The 27,464-nt window shown below is 39.5% G+C and overlaps 2 protein-coding genes across 7 annotated transcripts in view; one reads left to right on the top strand and one right to left on the bottom strand.

Annotated features, from left to right (window-relative positions):
• The window catches only part of SLC18A2 (solute carrier family 18 member A2), a 77,600-nt gene that overhangs the window by 31,070 nt on the left and 19,066 nt on the right, over positions 1-27,464 (top strand). For 3 of the 4 annotated variants that reach the window (XM_025467370.3, XM_035707760.2, XM_035707761.2), the window contains exons 16-19: positions 5,013-5,305; positions 7,353-7,370; positions 8,616-8,730; positions 17,025-17,137. In XM_025467370.3, coding sequence (XP_025323155.1) covers positions 5,013-5,117 — 105 coding nt within the window. In that variant the 3' untranslated portion in view covers positions 5,118-5,305; positions 7,353-7,370; positions 8,616-8,730; positions 17,025-17,137. The remainder of the gene's footprint in view (positions 1-5,012; positions 5,306-7,352; positions 7,371-8,615; positions 8,731-17,024; positions 17,138-27,464) is intronic. The other variant, XM_049103639.1, reaches the window with a different exon arrangement.
• The window catches only part of PDZD8 (PDZ domain containing 8), an 83,976-nt gene continuing 64,214 nt past the window's right edge, over positions 7,703-27,464 (bottom strand). Inside the window, exons 4-6 of one of the 3 annotated variants that reach the window (XR_003144251.3) lie at positions 17,016-17,178; positions 10,626-12,888; positions 7,703-9,376 (exon numbers count right to left, since the gene is read on the bottom strand). Coding sequence is in view for 1 of the 3 variants with exons in the window: in XM_025467367.3 (XP_025323152.1) it covers positions 10,685-12,888; positions 17,016-17,178 (2,367 nt within the window). In the remaining 2 variants the exon portion in view is untranslated. Of the gene's footprint in view, positions 12,889-17,015; positions 17,179-27,464 lie in introns of all 3 variants that reach the window. The other 2 variants (XR_003144249.3, XM_025467367.3) reach the window with 2 other exon arrangements.

The following is a 27,464-nucleotide window of genomic DNA, read 5'->3' on the forward strand; positions in this document are numbered from 1 at the left end:
GGTTACTCCCAACTCTCTCTACCAAAAAAAGATAAATCATCTACAGATGCTCCTGCCACCCAGGAGACTGTTTAAGATTCTTGGGAGATAGTGAAGGGCTAGCATGGCCTTGGCACCAAAACTGTCAGCTGGGGAAATGAGAGCACCTGCCTCATTGGGTTGCTCGGTGGACTCAGAGGAGAATCCCACAGAGTGCTTAGCCCCGAGCTTAGCACACAGTAAATGCTCAGTAAATGTGTTACCATTTCTACTACCACCCCACACTTGTTTCTAGCTTTTACCTAATACTCTCATTTACTGTCAGCCCAGAGGTCCCCTGTATCCACCCAAGGCCCCTCTGTGAGGCGAGAGCTTCCTTTTGCTCCTGAGACCCCAGAACTGCTGAACGGGCTTCCGTAGCCAAGCAGCAGACGTTAGCAGCTGTTGTGTTATCTGTGTGTCAGCAGCAGCATGATGGCTTATCTGAGGTGTTGGAGGAAATGAGTGAGGGCTGAGGATGAGCAGGGGGGGTCCCCCCTGGCAGGGGCAGGAGGCAGGCCCTGGTGTGTCTTCTCTTCCCTCTTGTAAATCAGGGCTTTAGTTCACTTAAAAATGCCAAAGGAAGTGGAAGAGACAATGTAAAGCCAAAGCAACAATTGCAGGCTTCCGGAAAGCCACTTTCACTATAAAATGTCAAAATCCTTAATAAATGCCTAGCAAGAGGAATCATTAAAAACTTGAGAAAATGTGCATCTCGCTGCCCATAATTGCTGCCCATGATGGCAGGTATCTCACTGGGTTCCATTTGCCCAGTGTAATGGTAACGTCTGAGGATGGCCAGCGGCTGCTGCCTTCTCATGGAGCAAGCGGAGCAGTTTCGGGGTCCTAATGATCAAGGGGTGCGAGGCGGGGACAGCAGTGTGCCATGTAGGAAAGAATTGATTACTGCTCACTTGAGAAAATCCAATACTGACCGGTGCTGGCCTTCAGGATGAGCAGTTACCAAATGCAGGGGGACAGGAAAGCTGGAATAAGACCTATAAACCATAAAAAACAATTCTTTCATTAAGCAGCATTCTGAAAATGCCGTGTTTGGACTTAAGCTCTTTTATATTAAAGATCAAATACTGTTTTCATGGGGCCGCAACTGTAGAAGCATCAACTGGTGTGGCAGCACTTGAGCTTTTCTTCTGTTTGGTACTTTTTTCTTTTTTAAGATTTTATCCATTCATCAGAGTGAGAGAGAGCACACATGTGCAGGGGGAGGGGCGGAGGGAGAGGGAGAAGCAGACTCCCCGCAGCAGGGAGCCCGATATGGGGCTTGGTCCCAGGAACCCTGAGATCATGACTGGAACTGAAGGCAGACACTTAACTGACTGAGCCTCCCAGGCGCCCCTGTTTGTTTATTTTGAAATAATCAGTACGGAGGAAAAAGCCTGTTTGTTACTCAGGTCCCTCTGCAAGTTAAGAAATGCCCATCCTGCCATTTGAGGCCAGCTGTGGTTTAGTTGCACACAATGACAAGCAGCCCATGACTCTCAGAACATCCAGTTGAGAATTAGCTGTGTGCTGATAGGGATTTTTTTTTCAGATTTGAAGAATTATTTTTGAAGATAGGGCACATTTTTTTATATCTTACTCCTGAAGTTTCTAGTTGTGGCCCAGACAGGAAAGTCGGTGTTTGAGATTGCAGCTTGCTTTTCCTGGGTGACTCTGGGCTCTCTCAATAGTTGTTCTAGAGACTCTTTTCTGAATGCAGGGAGCCAGGCAAGGACCTGCATGTTATAATCTATTTATAGAAATGTGTCCCTTTGCAGGGCATTTACACAGTAGATATGTAAAAAGATCACGATTTTTTTTTTTTTTTTAGATATGGTAAATAAAACTTTCAAGCATTCAAACTGGCATCTCATAATCTTGAAGTCTGGAGGGCTTTACTCAGTGCTTGTACTGTATCCCAGCTGTGTGTTTGCCTAATTTGTATACTTCATTTAGTCCAACAACGGTTTTACCACTTTGGAGATCCTCACTCTGCTCGGTGTCTGATAGGAAGCCAAGCATTTGGCAGGGGTTTAACTCTCAGTAACTGGACTGTGCTCTGGATTCAAACACTCTCCTACTTTCTCTCTGGTCTTCAGTAGAGTCAGACGTGCCCAGCAGAGGGCTGGCTTCAATTACCTGGCGGCTCCCTGAACCGGGTTCTTCCTGGCCCTTGTGCACTTGACTTACCCACTTGACCTTCACTCCTCTTTGTTCCTGGCACTTTGGGAATATTACATCTGCTGTCTGGCTTATAACTTGTTATAAAAAGCAGAACTGTCACATAATCTTTCAAGAGGTTCAGGAGCCAGTAAACTAGGTTTTAAAAGCTACAAAACAGTATTTCAAAAAAAAAAAAAAAAAAACAAAACCAAAAACTTATTTATCTGAGATAGGCTTTGTGTACAAATGTGGTTTGGCTGCATTGATAACTTCTGACCACTGAAGTCTGTTTGATGCCATCACCAGTCTGACTGAACTTCTTCCCTTGCAACACAGCTTTTTGAATCCATACTACGTGCCTGCCCAGTGTTAAGTTTCGGGGTCCTTAAGAAGTCTACATGTTATACAGAGTTAGGTCTCAGGGCGAGAGAAGGCAGTTATGAGTAGGGTAGACTGATGGCTATCCCTCCCAAGGCTGTATTGCTGTGCATGGGCCAGTGATCAAGGCCCCTTACTTGGCCCTGCAATCTGGCTCTGGTTGGGCTTTCTAATAATATCTCACTGTGTGCCTCATCATCACCACATCTGTGGCGGCCAGGCTGGCTTAGTGTCCCTGGTTTTTATTTTATATTTGTTTTTTAGAGAGAGACTGAGAGTGAGCAAGTGTGCTAGCGGGTGAGAGGAGAGGGGTCAGAGGCTGAGGGAGAGAGAATTACAGGTAGAGTCCCTGGTGAGCATGGAGCCCACTGTGGGGCTCGATCTCATAACCTTGAGATCATGACCTGAACTGAAATCAAGTCAGCCACTTAACTGATGGAACCACTGCAGCGCCCATGTCCCTGTTCTACATAGTGGTTCACTGAGTGGATGATTCTTGCTGTGGACATCCTTCCCATCCTTCAAGGTTCAGCCTATATCCTATCTCCTCCGTACAGCTGTCCTTGAGCACTTCACCCACAGCGAGCATTCCACCTGTAAGTGCTGTGGCACCTGTCCTTCTCTCGCCATGAAGTCACTGAGTTGCTCGTATAGGAGCTTAGGGGCATGGGAGCAGGTGCCCAGCAAGCTGTTGGCAGCCATACCGCTCTGCTATACTTCTAGATAATACCATCTCACTGAGGCAGTGCTTCTCATGGCATGTAGACAGACACACACCACTGGCATGAAAGGTTAGGGGCCTGGGATTTCATGTTTAACTTCCCCTCCCCCGCCAAGTGATTCCTATGTTTCTTTGAGGATCACTACCCTGGGGAGGTAAGAGGTTGATCTCTTCGGGGGTTAAACCTTTTGTGTAACAAGGACACATCCATATGGGGAGAATGGTCCTGGTGTACAGCATCTGTTGCCTCAGTTATTGAGTTTTAGAAATTGAGCTCTTTATTAAATACATATATTAATTCACTTGGCACGAAGCATTTAAAAAAAAAAGTTAAATTTGCAGCTGACAAGCTGAGCTGACAGCCTGACTTAGAGGGTCAAGGAAGTCGTTATCTTAACATATCACCCAAGCAGATTTTAGAATTTCTTGGTAAGCGATAAATGGGTTAGCACTGAGTGGAGTCAGAGAAGTTATCAAATGTGTGGGACAAGACCTGGGCGGGGAGTAACTGACAAACACCAAGATAGGTTGTAAGAGGTTAACATAAGATAAATTTTAACAGATAAAGGTTTCCATGTAGATTTTCACACTGCATTAAAAGGTATTGGGGGAATAGTTTATGTAGCGGAAACTCCAAAAGACACACCTCATAGGAGAATCTCCTTTAGTTGTACCAGTGTCCTGTTGTATGGTGTTTTGTATTCCTCTGCCTCTACCATGGAGCAGTGTGGGAACCGACTTTGGCATAAGGCTGGCTGGCGCATCGCTGCCCCATTTTAGCTGTATGCCCATGGCCGTGTTGTTTAACCTCTGTGCCTACACAGACAGTTATCAGCCTCCCACATAGAGTTCTCATGAAGCTGAGGTATTGCAGCAAGAACCCTCTGCGTGGTCCTGGCATGATAAGGGGCTGCTGTATTTGCAGACAGCATGCTTGGTCTGCATGTTTTTCAAGAGGAGTAATGATTACAAGTATGTTTTGAGGATGTTTATCAATTGAGGATCAATGGACTGTTTAGTTTTCAGTAACGAGAAGACACAAGATTTTTATGTTCCTAAGAGTTGGTTGGTTTTAAATTCTACATTTGAGCTAGGGGAAGACATTCAGGATTTAGGGAGAGGCGCTGTGGAAATGCCACTTATGAAAAAGACGTGACGTTTAGTGTAGGAAAACTTAAGGGGCCGTGGCAATGGTCTTTGTGAAAATGCCTGGAATTGGAACTGGCTCCAGATATAGAAACAATGGAGGGAGTTAGCCTCAGGTCCATTTCCAACAGAAGTTCATCTCGTTAAGGGTGTAGTTCATCTTATTAAGGGTGTTGCCACCGTGAAATCCGTGAGCAGCAGTTGGACTGGGTGACCTCCAGGACCCCCTCCTCCATCCCAATTCCAAGATGCTAAATAGAACTCTTCCTAAATGTAGCCTGCATAGCCCTCGCCTCATAGCTTACAAGTTGCCCTAACTGGACTACATGATGTAGCCCCTGGCAGAGACCCCCTTCTATACTACCTTCTGTTATCTGGAATCCTCACAGACTGTGGAATGTGGAACTCCAGGGCTTCTGGGACAGACACCTGGCAGTTGCACTGCAGGCACCTGGCAGTTGCACCGGACTGGTTGACAGTGGGTGGCATAATCTATAGCTTTCCAACTCTAGTAATCCTTGAAAATAGTAGGTTATTTTATCTTTGTGAAACAGGGTTAATGTATCTGCACTTTGCTCTCTTCCAGGCTATTCTCATGGATCACAACTGCCCCATTAAGACCAAAATGTACACCCAGAATAATATCCAGTCGTATCCGATCGGTGATGATGAAGAATCTGAAAGTGACTGAGATCCTCAAAAGTCATCAAAGTATTTAATTGTATAAAACCGTGTTTCCGGTGAAACGACTCCTCCAGAACTGTCTTAGTCATACCATTCACCCCTGGTGAAAGCAAAACAACCAGAGGTTATTCAGTCTTCTCCGTGGTTGTGATTGATTGCCAACAGCCTTATAAAGAAAAAGCAGCTTTTCTAGGGGTTTGTATAAATAGTGTTGAAAACTTTATTTTATGTATTTGATTTTATTAAATATTATACAATATATTTTGACGAAATAGATATAGTGTAAATCTATAAATATTTGAATCCAAATCAAATATAATTTTTAAAAAACTTACATTCATGAACACTTGGGCAAAAAAATCTTATATTTTTTTCTGAATACTGGTAATGAGTGTTTAAAATTAAAGCACACATTATCTCCGAGACACTTCCAACGCTGAGAAACTAGAAGGAAGTCTGAAAAATAGAATTAAATAAGACAGCATATGATGTAGTGACATTGAGTGGGGTTAACTTGTAATTACTATCAATATATTTATGAGCTAAAGTCTAGTTATCTTAAAGGCAGAGGACAGGAACTTGAGCCGTCATTTTTTGGACTTACCCATAAATCGTAGCTGGCATTAATTTTCTACGGAATCATCTACCTGGAAACAGATGGTTGTAAATTATATGTTTACAGGTCATGTGGCTGGCAGCAGACACTAAAGCCAATAGGAAAAAATAGTAAATGTTCTGAAAGCAGAGAAAAGCACCCAAAAGTATAAGTTATGAACTAGTGTTCCCTTTAAAATATATACTTGTCTTAGAATGAAAGAAAATTGAGGGTAGATAACACCTTATACCATCAACTTTTAGAAATTTAAAAGGCTAATAGCTGCTATGTCAAAAAAATTAGACTACATTCTTGACCTGTTATGAGGTCATCCAAGTGTTTTCTAGGAACCAATTAAATTTTGAATTGCAATTATTATTTTTTAGACTTCTGAAGGTTGTTCACATCAATGTGAAAACAAATTTTAAGTAAAGATGGAGGAGGAATGAAATTATCTTGAATTACGTTAGGAAAACAGGTAAAAATAATAGGTCAGGACACATTCCCTTTCAGAAAAATCCTAGAAACATCTAGAACTGTCTATTATTATATCATCTAGTGCTGTGTAATGTGGTTTTTCTAAGCATGACAACATTGACGTGCCTTTTCAATTTAACAGCAAATACTGTGTTAGCACTGTCCGTTGACATCAGGTTTTGTATGAGATGTGATTGGAGTGTGCAGATAGTGTAGAATGTCTCAGATATTTGTTAATACTTGTTAATTCTGTAGCTTTGCAATCAACAAAAATTACCTAATGTCTGTACTTTGTTAAAATTGTGTTTCTGTTAACTTGGACAAGGAGCAAAGAACTTTAGACTAGCTAGTACTTTGTTTCCATTTGCTTTATGAAATTTTATGTGGGGCTTCGAAGGATTTGAAATCTGGCTTTCAAGTGCAGCGTGGTGGAAGAAAGGAAGTTTCCTACTCACATATTTGCACTGGGCAATTTACACAAATCTGTGACTTTGTAAGATGTCTCTAGAAGCACTCTCATATGGCTAATGTATGACGGCAGGACTGTTTTCTATTCCCACTGGGGAGACCCTTAAAGAACGTGCTACAGATCAGTCCTCTTAAGAGGGTTCATGGCTCCCCCTGACCAGTATACAATACTGAATGATTTATTCCAATTTCATTCTTGCCTTCAGTTCTTCAAGAATGACTGGTAGAGGCATGCCCACTGTTGATCTCTAGAGAGAACGTAAAAGACATGAGTTTTTCAGAACTGTTTTGGGAGCAAAAGTATCATTTTTATTTGAGAGGGGAAAAAATTGCAAGGTCTTTTATATGACTAATATTCTGAGGTTAGCAAGACTGTGAAGTGAGGCTTTTTTTCTTTTAATGTGTGTATCAGAACTGTGAACATACAGCTCCCTGAATGTTTTCTTGAGCAGCGGTGGGTTATGTTTGTACCTACCAAAATAGATACAAAAACATAAATGAGGTAGCAAAGAATATTCAATTCTTTCAACTGCTAAGTGTATGTGCTTACATGTTTTAGCTAGTTTCCTTAATAAATCTTCTGAACACTACTGTGCCTGTTTGTATTCCTTTATAAGCCAGACATGATCATTGGAATAACATGCATGAGGTATTGTTTTGACTGTGAATATCTAATTAAAAACTATTCTTCTCTGCTTGCAGGCATCAGTTAAAATTCAGGTTAGTCTGAACCCTACTTTTTGGCTTTAAATTGAAATCTGTAACTAGTCCCATGGTGTCAATGTGGAAAAGCCCAGTAAGTTATTCTTCCATTTCTCAAGTTAGACTGTTTTCCTGACTGTTGTGAACAAATAACTCTGACAGAAGTAACTAAGCTCTTCCACAAGGTGAGCCCACAGGGCCCTGGAATCTACACAACTCAGGGTGTGTACTTTCAGGCATGAGATTCACAGGTGTGAGAAAGAATGGCAGTTTTACTCAGAGGGGCTCTAAACCTTCCCCAACCCTTTTAATTAAAGTTATTATCTCAATTTAGAAAGAAAGACAATACATTTTTAAATTAAAGTGATTTTAAATTTATTCACTTTTAGGGAAATTAAGATCTTATCTTTATAAGCAATAGCCAAGTTATTTTCAAACTGCCTTTCAAAAAATCCAGATAAATTTAGAACTTGACAATACCCTCCAATTTTCAGCTTTTTTTTTCTCTCTCAAAATCATAAAATGGCCAATAGGATCTCAGATACTCTGATACTCAAGAGTACAGGGCTTGATATTAGGAAATGTAGCATATTAATTCTGCTATCAAAATAATGCCAAAATGTTGTTCAGCTTGATTGTCTAACCTAGTTCTTCACCTAAATACCAGAAATACAGAAAGCAGTCTAATTCCTAATAAATAGCAGGGCCAATCCATACATCTGATATTTAACAGCTTACAAAAACAACCATAAAACCAGAACTTAATGCTTTTAGGCAAATTTCAAAATAGCAATTTTGTTTAGCAAAAGGGCATTTTGTGAAGAGCTTGATTGCCAAATTCAACCAGGCAGTAATTCCAGAGAGATGCAGCAATCACCTCTTTCAGATGTCAGCAAATGAAGATATTCTTGTTTTCTGTGGTAGTTTTTTTTATTATTTTTTAGCTATTGATAACATAGCATGGCAGCAAGATTACATCAGGAATGTAATAGAATACAACTGTTTTCATGGAAGCCTTACACCTCACTATCCCCTAGGCTGTTTGGAGTGATTTCCCCCCCCTCCCCTGCACTAAAGCACAACTGTGATGCCTCTACTGCCTGTCCCAGTAGATATAAAAATATTGCACTACATTAAAGGTAGATTTTACAAATATCATTAGCAGCATTACTGAGCTTTTCATAATTGTGGTTCTACAGAGTTAAATACTTTTAAAACAGGAGTAGATTTTTATGAAACCAAAATTTTGCGTTATTTCTGCAGCTCTTTCAAATGCATCGGTTTCAGCAGCATGCTTGGATGTCACTAAAACTTCTGTGGTGTCATCCATCCATACACACCAGCCACTTACAGACATTGGCCTTCCAGGTCATCATTGGTAAGTTATTTTTCATAAGATAAAAGTTGGTTATTCCATTGGGCAGATTGTTTCAAGCACGTTACAGAACTTTTTTTTTTTTTTTTTAGCTTTCAGAGAAGTTGGTATATAAAGACTTCTACAGCAGTGTTCTTTTAAAATGCAAGCATGCTTAGCAACAAAAAAAGGGGATACACAGATATAGTTTTGTTATCAACTTGGCCAATAAAGGTTCTTCCTAACATTTCACTCAATAAAACAGCAAGAATGAGAACTGGCTATTGATTTTAAAAGTGGAATAACTTTTCTGCCCTCAAAATTGTTTTTGTCCCCTCCCCCCCATATGAGTCATACCTTTTTTTGAATAGCTTTTGACTGTTTAGAGCACTTTCGCAGTTCTGTTTTCTCCTCACAACAATCCTGTGAGGTAGTTAAAGTATTGTTTATTCCTACTTTGGAGCTGGGGAGACTGCCGCACGGAACCCTCTTGTGGTTACAGAGTTCATTAATGGCCAGTGGAAGAGCTTGATCTTAAGCTCTTGTCTGGAGTCCTGGGCTGGAACCCTTACTCTTCTACTATGCTTCTTTCTGCTGTCCATCAAAACTGTCCCACCTAGCTTTAAATTCATGTCAGTCTTTACTATATGTCAATTATCATAGTAGTTACCTACAAAAGGAAAATAGACATGTAAAAGGCCAAAACTTGTATGGTATACCAACACAGAGGTCATGATCTCATGTTTTCCCTCAGTCATGTGTTCCTGGAGTCCATACAATGGACGGAGTATCAGAACAGATCTTCATTATCAAAGAACTGATCCCAATTCCTATGTATCTATACTGTTAATTTTTATTTTCTTTTTTTAAACAAAAGACCATCTGAACTACAGAAGTGTTCAGAATGACCACCATTCCTTCAATGGGCAGCATGTCAGAAAAGCAATAAATCTATCCTGCATGATTCCTTTCTTTCATAACACCCTCCTGCATGAATATGTTCCTAAAACAAAAGAGCCAAACCCAGTTATCAACACGGTCATTTTAAGAACAGTTCTCTGAAACTCTATCCTTGACATGCTTTATTTCCCATGGGAGAACTGAAGATGAAAATCATAAATATTCAGAACTTCCATTAAAAAGGAGAAAGCATCAATATATTGAAAGATTATATTTCAAAATCCTACTGGTTACTGTGTTTTTAGTAATCTTCTCTACAAAACTGACCAACTGCATTCTCTATTCCCTATTATATTTTTTCAATGCAACCTCTTCAAAGTAATAACTGTATTCTCACTAAAACTGCACAAAAACTAGAAAAAAATTCACAGAAGGATAGAAAGCAAGCACTATATGTAACTTATTATTTTTTTTTTTTTTTACTAAATCAGTGTAACTGACTAAAGCCGCAGCATCTGCTTTTATGTCACATTTGGCAAAAACAAAAAAACCGCCCCCAAGCCCCAAAATATCAAAAATCTCAAGCAAGTGGAGATGACAAACTTCCTAACACAAAGACTCAAAACCTGTTCCCTCAATAATTGCTGTTGTCGATTTGGGCATGCAGCAAACTTGTTATAACCGTGATGGAAATGAAAATCTTCAAGAATTTGGACAGTATCCTATTTAACACTCATTCAAAAACTAAGATGAAGGAAAATAACACAATGAGACATCACATGTACATAAACATGAAAAGTTAGCTTACATAATTACATAATTAGAAAAAGTTAAAAATAAATTAGTAAAAATAAATTCCCAGTATAAACCCAAAAAAGCATAGCTATAAATGCAATCTGAAACAACCAATTTAGTGAGCTGGTCATGTTTTTCCTGAAAAACAACCTTTTTCACTCTTGTTCTTACACAAGCAAATTGCTGTGGAGAAGCAGGCTGAAGTGCATTAGAAGAGGGCTTACACATGGTACTTAAGATGCAACTTTCCCCCAATCACTCGAAAGTTTAAATCAGCGGTTTGTTAAACAGACTCAGATGGGCCAAACAAATCCTCTGATATGCTGCTGAACGGCTGGGAGTCTATTAGTTGGGTTATCTCATTATCAAGATCTTCTTCTGTATCATCTGTGTACTTGCTTATTTTTTTTGAGTGCTGGTCTAAAGACAGACTTTCTAAAGATTCAAGATCTTCAATGCCTGCTCTGTAGTGGATCATGAGAAGTGTTAGAGCTTGTAGTCTTTCACCTGATTTAGATAAAGCAGCAGAAAGAAGGGATTTTTTCCTTGATTCAGTTGTTTCTTTTTCTTCTCTAACAAGGGAATTATTATGTTCCAGCTCCTGGTCAATTTCATTCTGCAGTTTATCCAGCATGAACTCTAGTTTCTGGATCCTCTCCTCTGTAGGCAGGCCCCTGTACAGATCACGGCCAATTTCTTTAACTGCAATGAAAACGCTGTCGTCCAGACCACCCTCCTTTCTCACCAACTTTATTCCTGTGTTGTTTCCTCGTTTAGAAGGACTGTTTGGACCACAGACTTCTGTGTCACTGCCTTCATTGTCGGATGTGTTGGGTGTGTGTTTTGGTGAAGGTTCCACTAGATCAGTTCCTGGTTCAGAAAGGCGAGTTTTAGAGACTTGGCGCAAATTTAACAAACGAGAGCTTGTGTTGATAATGTGTCTTGTCAAACCTGTTGTTTTATTGACGGACTTGCTAGCTTCAGCATCAACACGAGGAGGCAGGCCTAAGAAGGTTTCTTGTCCTTCCAGCCTGAGGTTTTTCAGGGTCCGGTCTATCCGCCTATCAGTTGCTCCACAGAGAGGAGTCTCCGCTAGACACTTTTCCTGACATTTTTTATGGCAAACATAAGCACAGTACATACACTGGGAAGCAGCTTTAGTCCACACTTTTTTCTTACAGTAATCACACCAAGTTGGGTTCTGGAACTGAGTATCCTGGAAACTATGTTTATTTTCTGTTAAACCCATCTGTCCAACAAAATGCTCCTCTTTAGGTAGGGCAGAAACCTCTTCGACCAAATGGAGTTCTTTTTCTTTCTCTACGTTAGTAACTACATGTTGGTCTGGTTCTCCTTCTTTCAAATATTTGAAGTGAATGGTAATGTCACCAAAGCAAAATTTGTCATTGAATCCCTTCTGCATACTCAGATTGCGTAGTGCGGTTCTTGTGACCATTGCCTTAGGTGATGGGGCTTCCAATCTGAATTTTGAAAAGTATTCCATGTTTGATGTAGCCAGGCATCCTAAAGCCACCTCTTCAAGTTTTAAGCTAACATGCCCCAAACAGATAAGACCCCCTAACTTGAAAGGATCTCTGCACCACAATGCAATGTTTAAGTATCTGTGGCAGGCTTCTATGTCAAAGAAACAGGTTGCTCTGGTTCTTGTCCATTTCCCTAGCTTATTACGGTAAGGAATTTCTGAGGATTCCCACATTTGAGGGTCATCCGAACCGTCCTTAGGAGGGCAGGAACTTTCTGAAGTAAAATCTCTTGTTACTTCTTGCTTTGCTAAAAATTGCTTAGATGCAGCTACATCTTCTGTGTGATCCATAGTTTTTGCTTGCTTTTCAGCAGGTTTATCTGCAGGAGGAGGAGGCAGCACCTTTTCTGGCTTTTCAGTGAGAACATCTGGTTCTGTCTGATTTGGGGGGTCAGCAGAAGGCAAAGGAACTTTCACTTGTGGTCGTGGTGGCACGGGTGGTTTGAAAGTGGATCCTTGGGTGGGTTTTGACACTTGTGTTGGATCTGTTATCTCAGAAGCTTTTAGGGCCAAGGGTTTATTTCCCTCTTTACATGGAGGTTTTGGTGGTGGTAGGTGACTTCCTACAACTAATTTACGGTTTAAAACTGGTGATATTGTTCCAAGGGGTTTAACAGAAAGTGTTGTTGGCGTACGTTTGGGGCTGTGACTTACTGATGGAACCTCGTCTTTGAGCTCATTCTGTGTTCTTACATCACTTGCCAGGTCTTCAAATTCAGAATCCAAATCTCTATTTTCAGCATCTACTGCCAACCCAGTGCTTTCTTCTTCATAGTTTGGTTGGCATGAGCTTGATAGAAAGTTTTCTTCCAACTGTCCAAAATTATCTTGCAGTGCTGCACCTTGATTGCTCTGGCCGACAGGCCTCTCATAATACACCAGGACCCGGTCCCCGGCCTGCTTGATCAGCTTTAACACTTGTAGGGTAGATGTGATTTTCACACCTGTTGAAGGTTTTAAGAGGAAAAACATGTGAAGTACTGCCATGAAAATCACTTGAATTTGCTGAATGTAACTGCCATGAAAATCACCTGAATTTGCTGAATGTAACTGCCATTAGTTCATGATTATGGAAAAGCAATACAGAAATGTGGTGAATGATCAAATTCAGAGACTGATGCTTGAAGTAAACTTAGCAAAATACTGTATTATAAATAGTGGACTCTTTTACATATTTTTTTATTAGCCCTACTCATCAAACTAATCCTTTTATCAGGATCAGAAAGAACAAGGAAAGCATAAATTGCTTTAAACAGCAATTTAAAGCTGGTTACTATCTGCATCGATAATAACAGCTTAATTTTCATTTTATAATGTTCTAATAGGTGGCTACATTAACACAGTGTGAAATTCAAAAGGTACAGAAAAATATAGAGTGTAAAATCTCCCTTCCACCCCTATTTCCCAACCACACAGTCCCTTCCCTGAGGCAATCCAAGCTAGCAGTTTCTGGTGGAGTCTTCCAGAGAGACTCTAAGTGTTATCTTTATAGGCTCTATTTGTTTCCTGCCTGCTCCTTACCCCTCCCCAAACAGTCCTTACCGAAGTAGGACTTAGAAAAAGGTAAGAAAGGGTCTTTGCTTTCCAAAGGTCTAAGTCAATCAGTCAAACAGAGAAACATCAGCCCCATCTCCCCAACTGACTTCAGAGTTCCTCAACGTTTATCTTCTGCTACCTCAGTGGTTGAGGCAAGATCATGCTTTAGACTTGGTTATCACTTACAATTCTCTCCACCAAGGTCTTTTACTCACAATTCATCCCTGCTCATGGTCTATTTCCCACTTTGCACAATGCTTTCTGCTAACTGGTTGTTTTGTGGTAGTTTCCAGGCCCAATTATTCCTGGTCTGATATCACTTGATTTTCTTCCCAACCTTGGTCTCAAGATTTCACTGATGTTCACATCAATATTTCAGATTCTTTTGCCCTGGCCCTTTTTCCTCATGTGTCTAACTGGCTTTCTGATCCCAGCTTGCTAGCCCCATCTCACTTTTCTGCTCCTGGGAGTACCACGGGGATCTAGTGCTGACCATCTTCAGAAAGGCATTCAATGCTGCAGGAGCATTCTTCTGAATTATTTCTGGTCTCTAAACAACTAAGTCTCCAAAACCCCAGCTTCAAAAACTCCCTGTTCCCCTGAAGCCTATCCTCCCTGCTGGCTTTTATTCTGCGGATGATATGTCCTTATTGACTGAAGAGATCACCAAGCAGCCACCACTTTCCTCCTGGCCGTTTTTAGTATGAACCTATCTCAGGACAATGTAGCCTTTTGCTTGTATTTTGGATCCTACTCCCCATCTCCTTCAGGACTTTGCTCCATAAGCTATCCTGGCTCATATTTTTATTCTCTTCCTTCTTCCCCTTTAAAGCCCTTTTCTAGGTTTTCACAACACTGTACTAATTTGGTTCTGACCACCTCTCCTTTTTCTCCACCTATATCTGCTCCTTGAATGCAAACGTCCTTATAGTTTTGTATGTCCTGTTCTTGTAATTCTCTCCCTTTTTGCTTTCTCCCTGGATCACATCCACCTCAGTGGCAGCAATGTTCAATGTTTCCTTTGGTTGGTTTCCCCTCTTCTTCATCCTAGTCCTACATCCATAACTACTTCCCGAGATCAGCACTTAAGATGTTTCTTCAACCTAACAAATTCAGCGTAGTTAAGACCCATCTCTGAGCTTCACTCTCTGGCCCTCACTATGTGAATTAACTTGCCATCCTCCCAATTAACCCAATTTGCACCTCAGAGACCGCTGACCCCCAGATCTTTTTATTTTTAAATTTTTTTTTTATTTATTTATGATAGTCACAAAGAGAGAGAGAGAGAGAGAGGCAGAGACACAGGCAGAGGGAGAAGCAGGCTCCATGCACCGGGAGCCCGACGTGGGATTCGATCCCAGGTCACCAGGATCATGCCCTGGGCCAAAGGCAGGCGCTAAACCGCTGCGCCACCCAGGGATCCCTGACCCCCAGATCTAAGCAGCTCTTTGTTCTATCAGTTTTAAGTCCTTTTCCTCTCCTGTTCCGATTCACCTGGTCATTGGCTTCAATTACAAGAATCAACAGCACCTTGCTGTGACCCCTCAGACCCCTTCCCTGTTTTAATCACCAAACATACTGCTCCCCAGTTTTCCTAAAGCTTTGACTTGAAAACCTTTAGTGTACAAACTCATTACACTGAAAGCCAGAGCTTTCTAATGTGGCTCTCTCCATGATTCATCCAGCCTGCTCTTTCCCTCTAGCCACACTATATTCCAGCAAAATTATAGTCTGACATATGTACAAATGAAAAATAAGTCCGTCTACTGAGCTGTAGTAGGGAAAACTTCAACTCAATCTAAACTCATTCTTTGGGACTTAACACCTGCCCTCATCTCTTCCCTAATCACCAGGAGCTTTGTGGAGACCATCACTGTCTTTCTTAGGGCTAGTTGGCCAAATGTGGATTCCTTTTCTTTGCAATGTTACAAATAAACACAAAAGTAGAGGAAATAGAAAAATTAATTCCATCACTGAGCTTCAAATATATTAAGCATTTTGTCAATCTTATTTCAGCTACCACCAATCTCATTATGGATTATTTAAAAAATTATACACCCATATAAACAAATTACAGCTCTAAAAATAAATATGTATTTGTCCGTTATCTCAGTAAATATTTTGTTTTTATAAATGTTAGCCACAAAGTGGCATTTTACTTTTTCCACTCTGTAGACATTTATTATGCTTTTTTTGGGGGGAATATCTATTTTTGAGAATATTTACTACACATGTAACTGAAAACAAAAAAATTCGTAAAAGAACATAAAAAAGAAAAAAATTATATCCTGTAGGTGAAACCAGAACAAGAGTAGGTGTAGATATAAAAAATTTATACTGAATTATAGTATTTAGTTGAGGGAGAGTAACTGCTATGTTTATGTTAAAAAACCATGTAACAGAGGTGGTCTATTTCATGGGTTTGCTATCCTAAGTATCTATGAACAGCAGCAGCATCTGGGGGCTTGTTAGAAATGCAGAATCTTGGGCCTCTGTCCAGGTCTACTGAAATAGAATCCATATTTCATCACCATGTCTGGGTGACTAGAATACATAGAAGGTTTGAGAAGCACTATGACATATCAGAGGGATTTCCATGTGAAAATAAGGACTTAGTTGGGCTTCTAAGTGTGCACTAAATTATTTTCATTATTTTACTGTCATGAGGGTTTGAATCAAAAGTTTAACATGTAACTAAGGAAAAACTCTACTTTAGGAACTGATCTACCTGGTTATTTATTATCTTAGCTGTGAGAGAATATATCACATTGTCTTTGGAAGCACAGCCATGACCAACCATGTATTCAATAAATCTCTTGACAAGTCTAGAAGGGGGTGCCAGGTACTACAAAGGTCTGCAAAGTTTTGGACTTTTTCCCCATTGGTGCTTATAGGGAGTCCTACTGCTTGTTCATAAATATCCAAGCAAATAATCTGCCTATCAACAGAGTTTATGTAGTTATCAATCCAACTGATAGGAAGGCATGCAGGTGACACATTCTTCCACCAGCAATAGTGATTTGGGCTGTATCCTAATGACTGCATATTAATAAATGGCTGGCCGATCAGGGACAATACAGAGCCATCAATATGGGGCCACAGGACAGTTCAAGTATGCCCCCTTCGACAAAAAATATTAGTCCCTCTCATGCTCATTATCTAGTCCTATGTCATAGTGCTAATACCATCAATTTTAGGGCCAGACTAGTTATGGTGGTAGTTATACAGAAGGAACTACTGACCTGCCCATTCTTCCATACTAGAGGAAAAAAAGGTGGGACAGAAAGGAAAATTAGAGAAGTTTACCAAAGAGTGGTCTAAAGATGAAGTATTTTAAAGATTTATACATTAGGACTAAAATGGAATTGGTGTTTTAAATTAAGGGTTCCTTCAGATTTTTATTTTTAATAAAGTTATTCTCTATTCATTATAAAAGTAACATGTGCTCACAGAAAGAATGAGATAAGGAAAACTCCCACATTTGCTCTCTAATTTTTCCATAAATGTAAAGTGTATCACATATTAGCATAATTACCTCCAATAGCAATCAGCCGGTCTCCCCGTTGAAGATCTGCAAGTGCAGCAGGCGAGTTTGGGGCCACAGTCTCAATTATGACATGCCCAGCGTACCCGTCAGTTGACTGGACAAGACGAAGTGTAAGTCCGACACTTTGTAAATTCCCTTTTATTAATTCAACCTTTGATAAAAGAGAAAAAAATGAAAACAGTAAATGGATTCATGATAGAGGAGTGAGAAAATATTAGTCCTCTGTAGCTAAGGCTGACTTTTGTACCAAGGCGACTATTTTTAGAGACAAATAAAAGAGGAGATCTTTATTGTGACAATATAAGTTAACATGCACAGACTGCAAATTTGTGGTTCAAACATTAAACACTTTATCTCCAATGTGTCTCTAGACTCACTGTAGAAAATTTGGAAAATAGGCAAAATTTTTCCTTTTTCCAAAATTTCCTTTTGGAAAACTTCTCCTAAGCATACCATCCAGAATTGTTGTATACTTTCTAATATATATATTTTAACACAAAAGTGAGATCCCATTATGAATATAATTCTGAATCTTGCTTTTCTGATATATAATGGGAAATACGTTCTACGTCATTAGATGTGCTTTGGAACCTCTTTTTTTATGATGTATTGTTAAATTATCTTTTTGGGGGGACAAAGGAAAAGAGTTTACATTTGTTTAGTAACAGGTATCTTATTAATGAGATCCTTTTCTAACTTATCAACATCATTTTTCTAAACAAATGTCACCTGATTTATCAGAATATGTGTCCCAGATTCACGTCTGTGAACTAGAAAGACAATACAACATGTTATGTCATTTAAATTACTGCTAAAAAAAAAAAAAAGGACTGAATGCTAGCTATATCCTTCTAGAGGACAAGAATTCAATCTGTGTTAATTGAGTTAAATAAGTTACAAATCAGTCTAATTGTATTATCATTCAGCCCATGTTTCTTAGTTCTGGTCTTCAAGAGGTCTCATGACGGACTGCCAAATAACCTGCTAATATCCAAATATATTACTGTCTGTACTGCTTTAATAAATAAACCCCACTTTAAAAACCAGAAATTCAATTCTCCAACCTAATGGTGTTGACCAGTAAAAGAGACCTAACTGGGCATTGTTTTTTAAATATGTTACTAGATTTTGTAAAGTTGCTTTTAGATTAAGGAAAATCTTAATCACATTATGCTCAAGAAATAGGAAATGTAGTTAAGTTTTTGATTATCTAAAGGTTTACGAACAAAGAACAACCTTTCCAAAAAACATATGTGTTTAAGCCTCCAAAAAACATTTAATTCTTGCCTTATGATATGGTAAATAATCACCTTATAATGTTAATAGTGGTTCTTACTTTTAAAAAACCCCTTAAGAATACATTCTTTCAGATCCACAAACATATTCTTTCATTTTTAAAAGATTTTATTTATTTGACAGAAGAAGAGCACAAGCAGGGGAGCAGCAGGGAGAGGGAGAAGCAGGATCCCCACTGAGCAGGGAGCCCAATGTGAGCTTGACTTTGAGATCATGACCTGAGCAGAAGGCAAACACTTAACGAGCTGAGCCACCCGGGCACCCCTAAATATATTCTTAATATACAGAGTACTGAATGAAGCTAAAGAATTTACAATGTAAAATGCTCTGAGAAAGTTAATAGTACCAAATGGGCAAAAAAGCTAAACTGTAGGAGTCTGAGAACTATAAATTTTAAAAACACCTGGAATGTGTTCTTCGTGATTTACGCCTTGTTCTTAACATGGAATAGAGGTTGGGTGGATGGGGTTGAGAAGGAATTGAAGCCAGTATAGGTTCTGTATAACTGACTTATTTTCTATATATCAATCATATTATTCCCTTTGCTTTTCTTATTTCAAATGATTCTTGAAGTGAACATTCCAGATGGAAAAGAATAAGGTTTTCAGGAGTAACAATAGGTGTAGATAGTACATTACTGCCTGTCCCCCTTTTTACTACTGATGCTATTGATTTCATAACTTATGAAGGGAACTGAATGAAGGATACTATTTTTTTTTGCCTCTTTTCTTGTTAAGATTGTTTTGTTTCCTTCTAAACTCACAGTGCTGACCTATCTAATTTTGGGATTATAGGTATAGCCTTCTCTGAAACAGTAACTTAAAAATTTAAGTTCTAACAGCAAGATTATAAAAACACCTCCTAATTAAAAACCTGACGAAACAAAGCATTTACAAATGAATATCATACAAAAAATTTTTATGTGAAATTTCTACTTCATAAATTTACAAGTCTTTTTATATAAGACTATCCAAATGATATCATGACTTCTGGAACAAAACTGACATGTTCATTGGGATGAAACTATTTTTAAACAAAATAGCCAAAAATATATAATTGTCCCCCCCCCACATGTATCTATATTTTAAAATTAAATATACCATGTAACTGTAAAACGTCAAAATACAATTCTTTAAATGATGAGGTAAAAATAAACTAGAAATTCCAAATATTTTCTATACATCTGCATGAATATATCTGAAATATGTGACATCTCATTACCCTGAGAGGTTTTAGTTTTGAAATTTTTATTATGGAAAATTTTAAATATATACAAAAACATAATAGATAAAATGAACCCTGTGGTAGGTTTTAAGTATGGTCACAATTACTCCTATCCTCATATGCATGTCCCTATGCAATTATTCCTATACCTGACCAGCTATCAGAGTTGTAACCTGTTTCTCCACCCTTCTCTCAGCAACCAATATAACCAGGAAAAAATAAGCAAAGACAATCTGAACATCATCCCTGATATAAGTGACATTTAAAGAACATGATACCTAATAATGATAAACACACATTCAAGTGCATGTGTTAAGTTCACCAGGATGTGCTAGGTCATAAAACAAGTGTCAATAAATTTAAAAGACTGAAATTCAAGATACATTCTCTGGATGGAATTAAATTAGAAATCAACTAAAAATAAGATAACTAGGAAAACCCCAAATATTTGGAAAGTAAAGTAATACATTTCTAAATAATTCATGGTCAAAGAAGGAATAAAAAGAAAAAAACATTTCTGAATGGAATGATGAAATTATAAATTATTAAAATCTGTAGGATGCAACTAAAGCTGTGTTTACTAGGAAATGATACATTTCAGCTTTTCAAAAAATCCAAAATTAGTGATCTTACTTCCTATCTTAAATCAGAAATCTCAAGCTAGAACAAACAGCAGAAATCAATGAAATATAAAAATAGAGAAACCAATCATGAGAGCTGATTAATGAAATAATAAAACTGATAACCCTCTAGGCTAGACTCATAAAGAAAAAAAGAAAAGACATCTATTAAAATCAATTAAGAGGGACTATCACTATAAAATCTACAGACATTAAGAGAATTAGGCCATATTTTGGACAATTTTATGCCAATACAGTTGACAACTTAGAAAGATGCACTGGAAAAATTTCCTCAAAAGATACAAATGACAAAACCCCAAGACAGAAATTTTGAAAACTGCCATATTTAACTAAATATATAAAATTCATAAATCTCCCTCCTTGCCCCTAAAAAACCCCAAACTCCCAGTCTAGACTGCTTTGTTGGTGAATTCTCAAGGAAGAAATAATACCAATCTTGCCTAGAATCTTCCCAAATCATATGTAAGGCCAATGCTATCCCAAATCCAAACAAACACAAAACAAGAAAGCAGAACTATAGATTAATATTCTAATGTTCAAACACATAAAAAATTTCCTAAAAAAATTTTTAGGAAATTCAACTGAACAATATATAAAAAGGATAATAATCAGAACCAAGTGGAGTTGATTTCCAGGAATTTAAGTTTGATTTAAGCAGCCAGGAATCAATATAATTTACCATATTAAGAAAACAAAAACAAAAAACAAAAGGAAAAACCTCCAACATCTACTCATGATCAAAGTCCTTGAATAAACTAAAAATACAAGGGGACACTTAAACCTGATTATAAGCATCTACAAAAATCTACAGGTAACATAATACTCAAATGTTTTCTACCTAAGATCAGGAACAAGGAAGGATTTATGTTTTACCATTTCAATTCAGTATTACATTGGAGGGTAGGTACAGTCAGGGTAATAACACAAGAAAAAAGGAAGGCATAACGACTGGAAAGAGAGGAGAAAAAAATGGTCATTTACAGATAACATAATCTTATACATGAATAATCCTATGAAATCTACAAAACAACTATTAGAACTAATAAGTGAAATTAGGTCATAGACTACAAATTCATTTACAATAGCATAAAAAATATTTAGGGTTAAATTTAATGAAAGAGAAATTGGAGGGAGGAGGGGCAATATGGCGGAAGAGTAGGGTCTCCAAATCACCTGTCCCCACCAAATTACTTAGATAACCTTCAAATTATCCTTAAAATCTATGAATTCGGCCTGAGATTTAAAGAGAGAACAGCTGGAATGCTACAGTGAGAAGAGTTCGTGCTTCTATCAAGGTAGGAAGACGGGGAAAAAAAAATAAAGAAACAAAAGGCATCCAAGGGCGAGGGGCCCCGCAAGGAGCCCGGTTAAGGCTGGGGCGAGTGTCCCCAGGACAGGAGAGCCCCGTCCCGGAGAAGCAGGAGCTGCACCAATCTTCCCGGGCGGAAAGGCCTCGCAGGGAGTTGGTGCAGGACCCCAGGAGGGCGGGTACGCCCTTGGGCTCCCGGGGACACTAACAGACACCTGCCCGCCGGGGAGAGTGCACCGAGCTCCCTGGAGGGCTGCAGCGCGCACGGCGGGACCCGGGAGCAGCTCGGAGGGGCTCGGGCAGAGGAAGAGGCTCCGTGCGGAGGGGGCTGCGTGGCTCCAGGAGCAGCTCGGAGGGGCTTGGGCGGCGGCTCCGGAGGGGGCTGCGCGGCCGGGAGCATGAATCCAACAGCGCAGGCCCTAGAGCACAGGGCACCGGGACACAGCCCAGGATCCGGCCTCCCCCCGGGACAGGCAGAGGCCGGAAGGGCCCAGGACAGCAAGGACGCTCCTGCCGCGAGCTGAGCATCCAGGCCCTGCAGAGAGCTCCGTAGTGACTGTGGGAGCTGAATCCAGGGCTCCAGAGCTGGCCGCTGCCACTGCGGTTGTTCCTCCTGGGGCCTCACGGGGTAAACAACCCCCACTGAGCCCTGCACCAGGCAGGGGGCAGAGCAGCTCCCCCAAGTGCTAACAACTGAAAATCAGCACAACAGGCCCCTCCCCCAGAAGACCAACTAGATGGACAAGTTCCAGGGGAAGTCAAGGGACTTAAAGTATATAGAATCAGAAGATACTCCCCCGAGTTTTCTTTTTGTTTGTTGTTTTTTTGTTTTTTGTTTTTTGTTTTGCTTTTTGATTTGTTTCCTTCCCCCACCCTTTTTTCCCTTCTTTCTTTTTTTCTTCACTTTTTTCTTTTTTTCCTTTTTTTTCCTTTTTCTCTTTTTTTCCCTTCTTTCTCTCCTCTCTTTTTCTCCTTTTCCCTATACAACTTGCTTTTGGCCACTCTGCACTGAGCAAAATAACTAGAAGGAAAACCTCACCTCAAAAGAAAGAATCAGAAACAGTCCTCTCTCCCACAGAGTTACAAAATATGGATTACAATTCAATGTCAGAAAGCCAATTCAGAAGCACTATTATACAGCTACTGGTGGCTCTAGAAAAAAAGCATAAAGGACTCAAGAGACTTCATGACTGCAGAATTTAGAGCTAATCAGGCAGAAATTAAAAATCAATTGAATGAGATGCAATCCAACTAGAAGTCCTAACGACGAGGGTTAACGAGGTGGAAGAACGAGTGAGTGACACAGAAGACAAGTTGATGGCAAAGAGGGAAACTGAGGAAAAAAGAGACAAACAATTAAAAGACCATGAAGATAGATTAAGGGAAATAAACGACAGCCTGAGGAAGAAAAACCTATGTTTAATTGGGGTTCCCGAGGGCGCCAAAAGGGACAGAGGGCAGAATATGTATTTGAACAAATCCTAGCTGAAGACTTTCCTAATCTGGGAAGGGAAACAGGCATTCAGATCCAGGAAATAGAGAGATCCCCCCCTAAAATCAATAAAAAACGTTCAACACCTCGACATTTAAATAGTTAAGCTTGCAAATTTCAAAGATAAAGAGAAGATCCTTAAAGCAGCAACAGACAAGAAATCCCTGACTTTTATGGGGAGGAGTATTAGGGTAACAGCAGACCTCTCCACAGAGACCTGGCAGGCCAGAAAGGGCTGGCAGGATATATTCAGGGTCCTAAATGAGAAGAAAATGCAACCAAGAATACTTTATCCAGCAAGGCTCTCATTCAAAATGGAAGGAGAGATAAAGAGCTTCCAAGACAGGCAGAAACTGAAAGAGTATGTGACCTCCAAACCAGCTCTGCAAGAAATTTTAAGGGGGACTCTTAAAATTCCCCTTTAAGAAGAAGTTCAGTGGAACAATCCACAAAAACAAGGACTGAATAGATATCATGATGACACTAAACTCATATCTCTCAATAGTAACTCTGAACGTGAATGGGCTTAATGACCCCATCAAAAGGCGCAGGGTTTCAGACTGGATAAAAAAGCAGGACCCATCTATTTGCTGTCTACAAGAGACTCATTTTAGACAGAAGGACACCTACAGCCTGAAAATAAAAGGTTGGAGAACCATTTACCATTCGAATGGTCCTCAAAAGAAAGCAGGGGTAGCCATCCTTATATCAGATAAACTAAAATTTACCCCAAAGACTGTAGTGAGGGATGAAGAGGGGCAATATAACATACTTAAAGGGTCTATCCAACAAGAGGACTTAACAATCCTCAATAAATATGCCCCGAATGTGGGAGCTGCCAAATATATAAATCAATTAATAACCAAAGTGAAGAAATACTTAGATAATAATGTACTTATACTTGGTGACTTCAATCTAGCTCTTTCTATACTCGATAGGTCTTCTAAGCACAACATCTCCAAAGAAACAAAAGCTTTAAATGATACACTGGACCAGATGGATTTCACAGATATCTACAGAACTTTACATCCAAACTCAACTGAATACACATTCTTTTCAAGTGTACATGGAACTTTCTCCAGAATAGACCACATACTGGGTCACAAATCGGGTCTGAACCGATACCAAAAGACTGGGATCGTCCCCTGCATATTCTCAGACCATAATGCCTTGAAATTAGAACTAAATCACAACAAGAAGTTTGGAAGGACCTCAAACACGTGGAGGTTAAGGACCATCCTGCTAAAAGATGAAAGGGTCAACCAGGAAATTAAGGAAGAATTAAAAAGATTCATGGAAACTAATGAGAATGAAGATACAACTGTTCAAAATCTTTGGGATGCAGCAAAAGCAGTCCTAAGGGGGAAATACATCACAATACAAGCATCCATTCAAAAACTGGAAAGAACTCAAATATAAAAGCTAACCTTACACATAAAGGAGCTAGAGAAAAAACAGCAAATAGATCCTACACCCAGCAGAAGAAGAGAGTTAATAAAGATTCGAGCAGAACTCAACGAAATCGAGACCAGAAGAACTGTGGAACAGATCAACAGAACCAGGAGTTGGTTCTTTGAAAGAATTAATAAGATAGATAAACCATTAGCCAGCCTTATTAAAAAGAAGAGAGAGAAGACTCAAATTAATAAAATCATGAATGAGAAAGGAGAGATCACTACCAACACCAAGGAATACAAATGATTTTTAAAACATATTATGAACAGCTATACACCAATAAATTAGGCAATCTAGAAGAAGTGGACGCATTCCTGGAAAGCCACAAACTACCAAAACTGGAACAGGAAGAAATAGAAAACCTGAACAGGCCAATGACCAGGGAGGAAATTGAAGCAGTCATCAAAAACCTCCCAAGACACAAAAGTCCAGGGCCAGATGGCTTCCCAGGGAAATTCTATCAAACGTTTAAAGAAGAAACCATACCTATTCTACTAAAGCTGTTTGGAAAGATAGAAAGAGATGGAGTACTTCCAAATTCGTTCTATGAGGCCAGCATCACCTTAATTCCAAAACCAGACAAAGACCCCACCAAAAAGGAGAATTACAGACCAATATCCCTGATGAGCATGGATGCAAAAATTCTCAACAAGATACTAACCAATAGGATCCAACAGTACATTAAGAAAATTATTCACCATGACCAAGTAGGATTTATCCCCGGACACAAGGCTGGTTCAACACTTGTAAAACAATCAATGTGATTCATCATATCAGCAAGAGAAAAACCAAGAACCATATGATCCTCTCATTAGATGCAGAGAAAACATTTGACAAAATACAGCATCCATTCCTGATCAAAACTCTTCAGAGTGTAGGGATAGAGAGAACATTCCTCGACATCTTAAAAGCCATCTACAAAAAGCCCACAGCAAATATCATTCTCAATGGGGAAGCACTGGGAGCCTTTCCCCTAAGATCAGGAACAAGACAGGGATGTCCACTCTCACCATTGCTATTCAACATAGTACTGGAAGTCCTAGCCTCAGCAATCAGACAACAAAAAGGCATTAAAGGCATTCAAATTGGCAAAGAAGAAGTCAAACTCTCCCTCTTCGCCGATGACATGATACTCTACATAGAAAACCCAAAGCCTCCACCCCAAGATTGCTAGAACTCATACAGCAATTTGGTAGCGTGGCAGGATACAAAATCAATGCCCAGAAATCAGTGGCATTTCTATACACTAACAATGAGACTGAAGAAAGAGAAATTAAGGAGTCAATCCCATTTACAATTGCACCCAAAAGCATAAGATACCTAGGAATAAACCTAACCAAAGAGGTAAAGGATCTATACCCTAAAAACTATAGAACACTTCTGAAAGAAATTGAGGAAGACACAAAGAGATGGAAAAATATTCCATGCTCATGGATTGGCAGAATTAACAATGTGAAAATGTCAATGTTACCCAGGGCAATTTACACGTTTAATGCAATCCCTATCAAAATACCATGGACTTTCTTCAGAGAGTTAGAACAAATTATTTTAAGATTTGTGCGGAATCAGAAAAGACCCTGAATAGCCAGGGGAATTTTAAAAAAGAAAACCATAGCTGGCGGCATCACAATGCCAGATTTCAGGTTGTACTACAAAGCTGTGGTCATCAAGACAGTGTGGTACTGGCACAAATACAGACACATAGATCAATGGAACAGAATAGAGAACCAGAAGTGGACCCTCAACTTTATGGTCAACTAATATTCGATAAAGGAGGAAAGACTATCCATTGGAAGAAAGACAGTCTCTTCAATAAATGGTGCTGGGAAAACTGGACATCCACCTGCAGAAGAATGAAACTAGACCACTCTCTTTCACCATACACAAAGATAAACTCAAAATGGATGAAAGATCTAAATGTGAGACAAGATTCCATCAAAATCCTAGAGGAGAACACAGGCAACACCCTTTTTGAACTCAGCCACAGTAACTTCTTGCAAGATACATCCACGAAGGCAAAAGAAACAAAAGCAAAAATGAACTATTGGGACTTCATCAAGATAAGAAGCTTTTACACAGCAAAGGATACAGCAGCAAAACTAAAAGACAACCTACAGAATGGGAGAAGATATTTGCAAATGACATATCAGATAAAGGGCTAGTTTCCAAGATCTATAAAGAACTTATTAAACTCAACACCAAAGAAACAAACAATCCAATCATGAAATGGGCAAAAGACATGAAGAGAAATCTCACAGAGGAAGACATAGACATGGCCAACATGCACATGGGAAAATGCTCTGCATCACTTGCCATCAGGGAAATACAAATCAAAACCACAATGAGATACCACCTCACACCAGTGAGAATGGGGAAAATTAACAAGGCAGGAAACCACAAATGTTGGAGAGGATGCGGAGAAAAGGGAACCCTCATACACTGTTGGTGGGAATGTGAACTGGTGCAGCCACTCTGGAAAACTGTGTGGAGGTTCCTCAAACAGTTAAAAATAGACCTGCCCTACAACCCAGCAATTGCACTGTTGGGGATTTACCCCAAAGATACAGATGCAATGAAACGCCGGGACACCTGCACCCCGATGTTTATAGCAGCAATGGCCACAATAGCCAAACTGTGGAAGGAGCCTCGGTGTCCATCTAAAGATGAATGGATAAAGAAGATGTGGTTTATGTATACAATGGAATATTACTCAGCCATTAGAAATGACAAATACCCACCATTTCCTTCAACGTGGATGGAACTGGAGGGTATTATGCTGAATGAAGTAAGTCAATTGGAGAAGGACAAACATTAAATGTTCTCATTCATTTGGGGAATATAAATAATAGTGAAAGGGAATATAAGGGAAGGGAGAAGAAATGTGTGGGAAATATCAGAAAGGGAGACAGAACATAAAGACTCCTAACTCTGGGAAACGAACTAGGGGTGGTGGAAGGGGAGGAGGGCAGGGGGTGGGGGTGAATGGGTGACGGGCACTGGGGGGTGGGCACTTGACAGGA

Source organism: Canis lupus, chromosome 28, assembly GCF_003254725.2.
Source record: "Canis lupus dingo isolate Sandy chromosome 28, ASM325472v2, whole genome shotgun sequence".
NCBI lineage: Eukaryota > Metazoa > Chordata > Mammalia > Carnivora > Canidae > Canis > Canis lupus.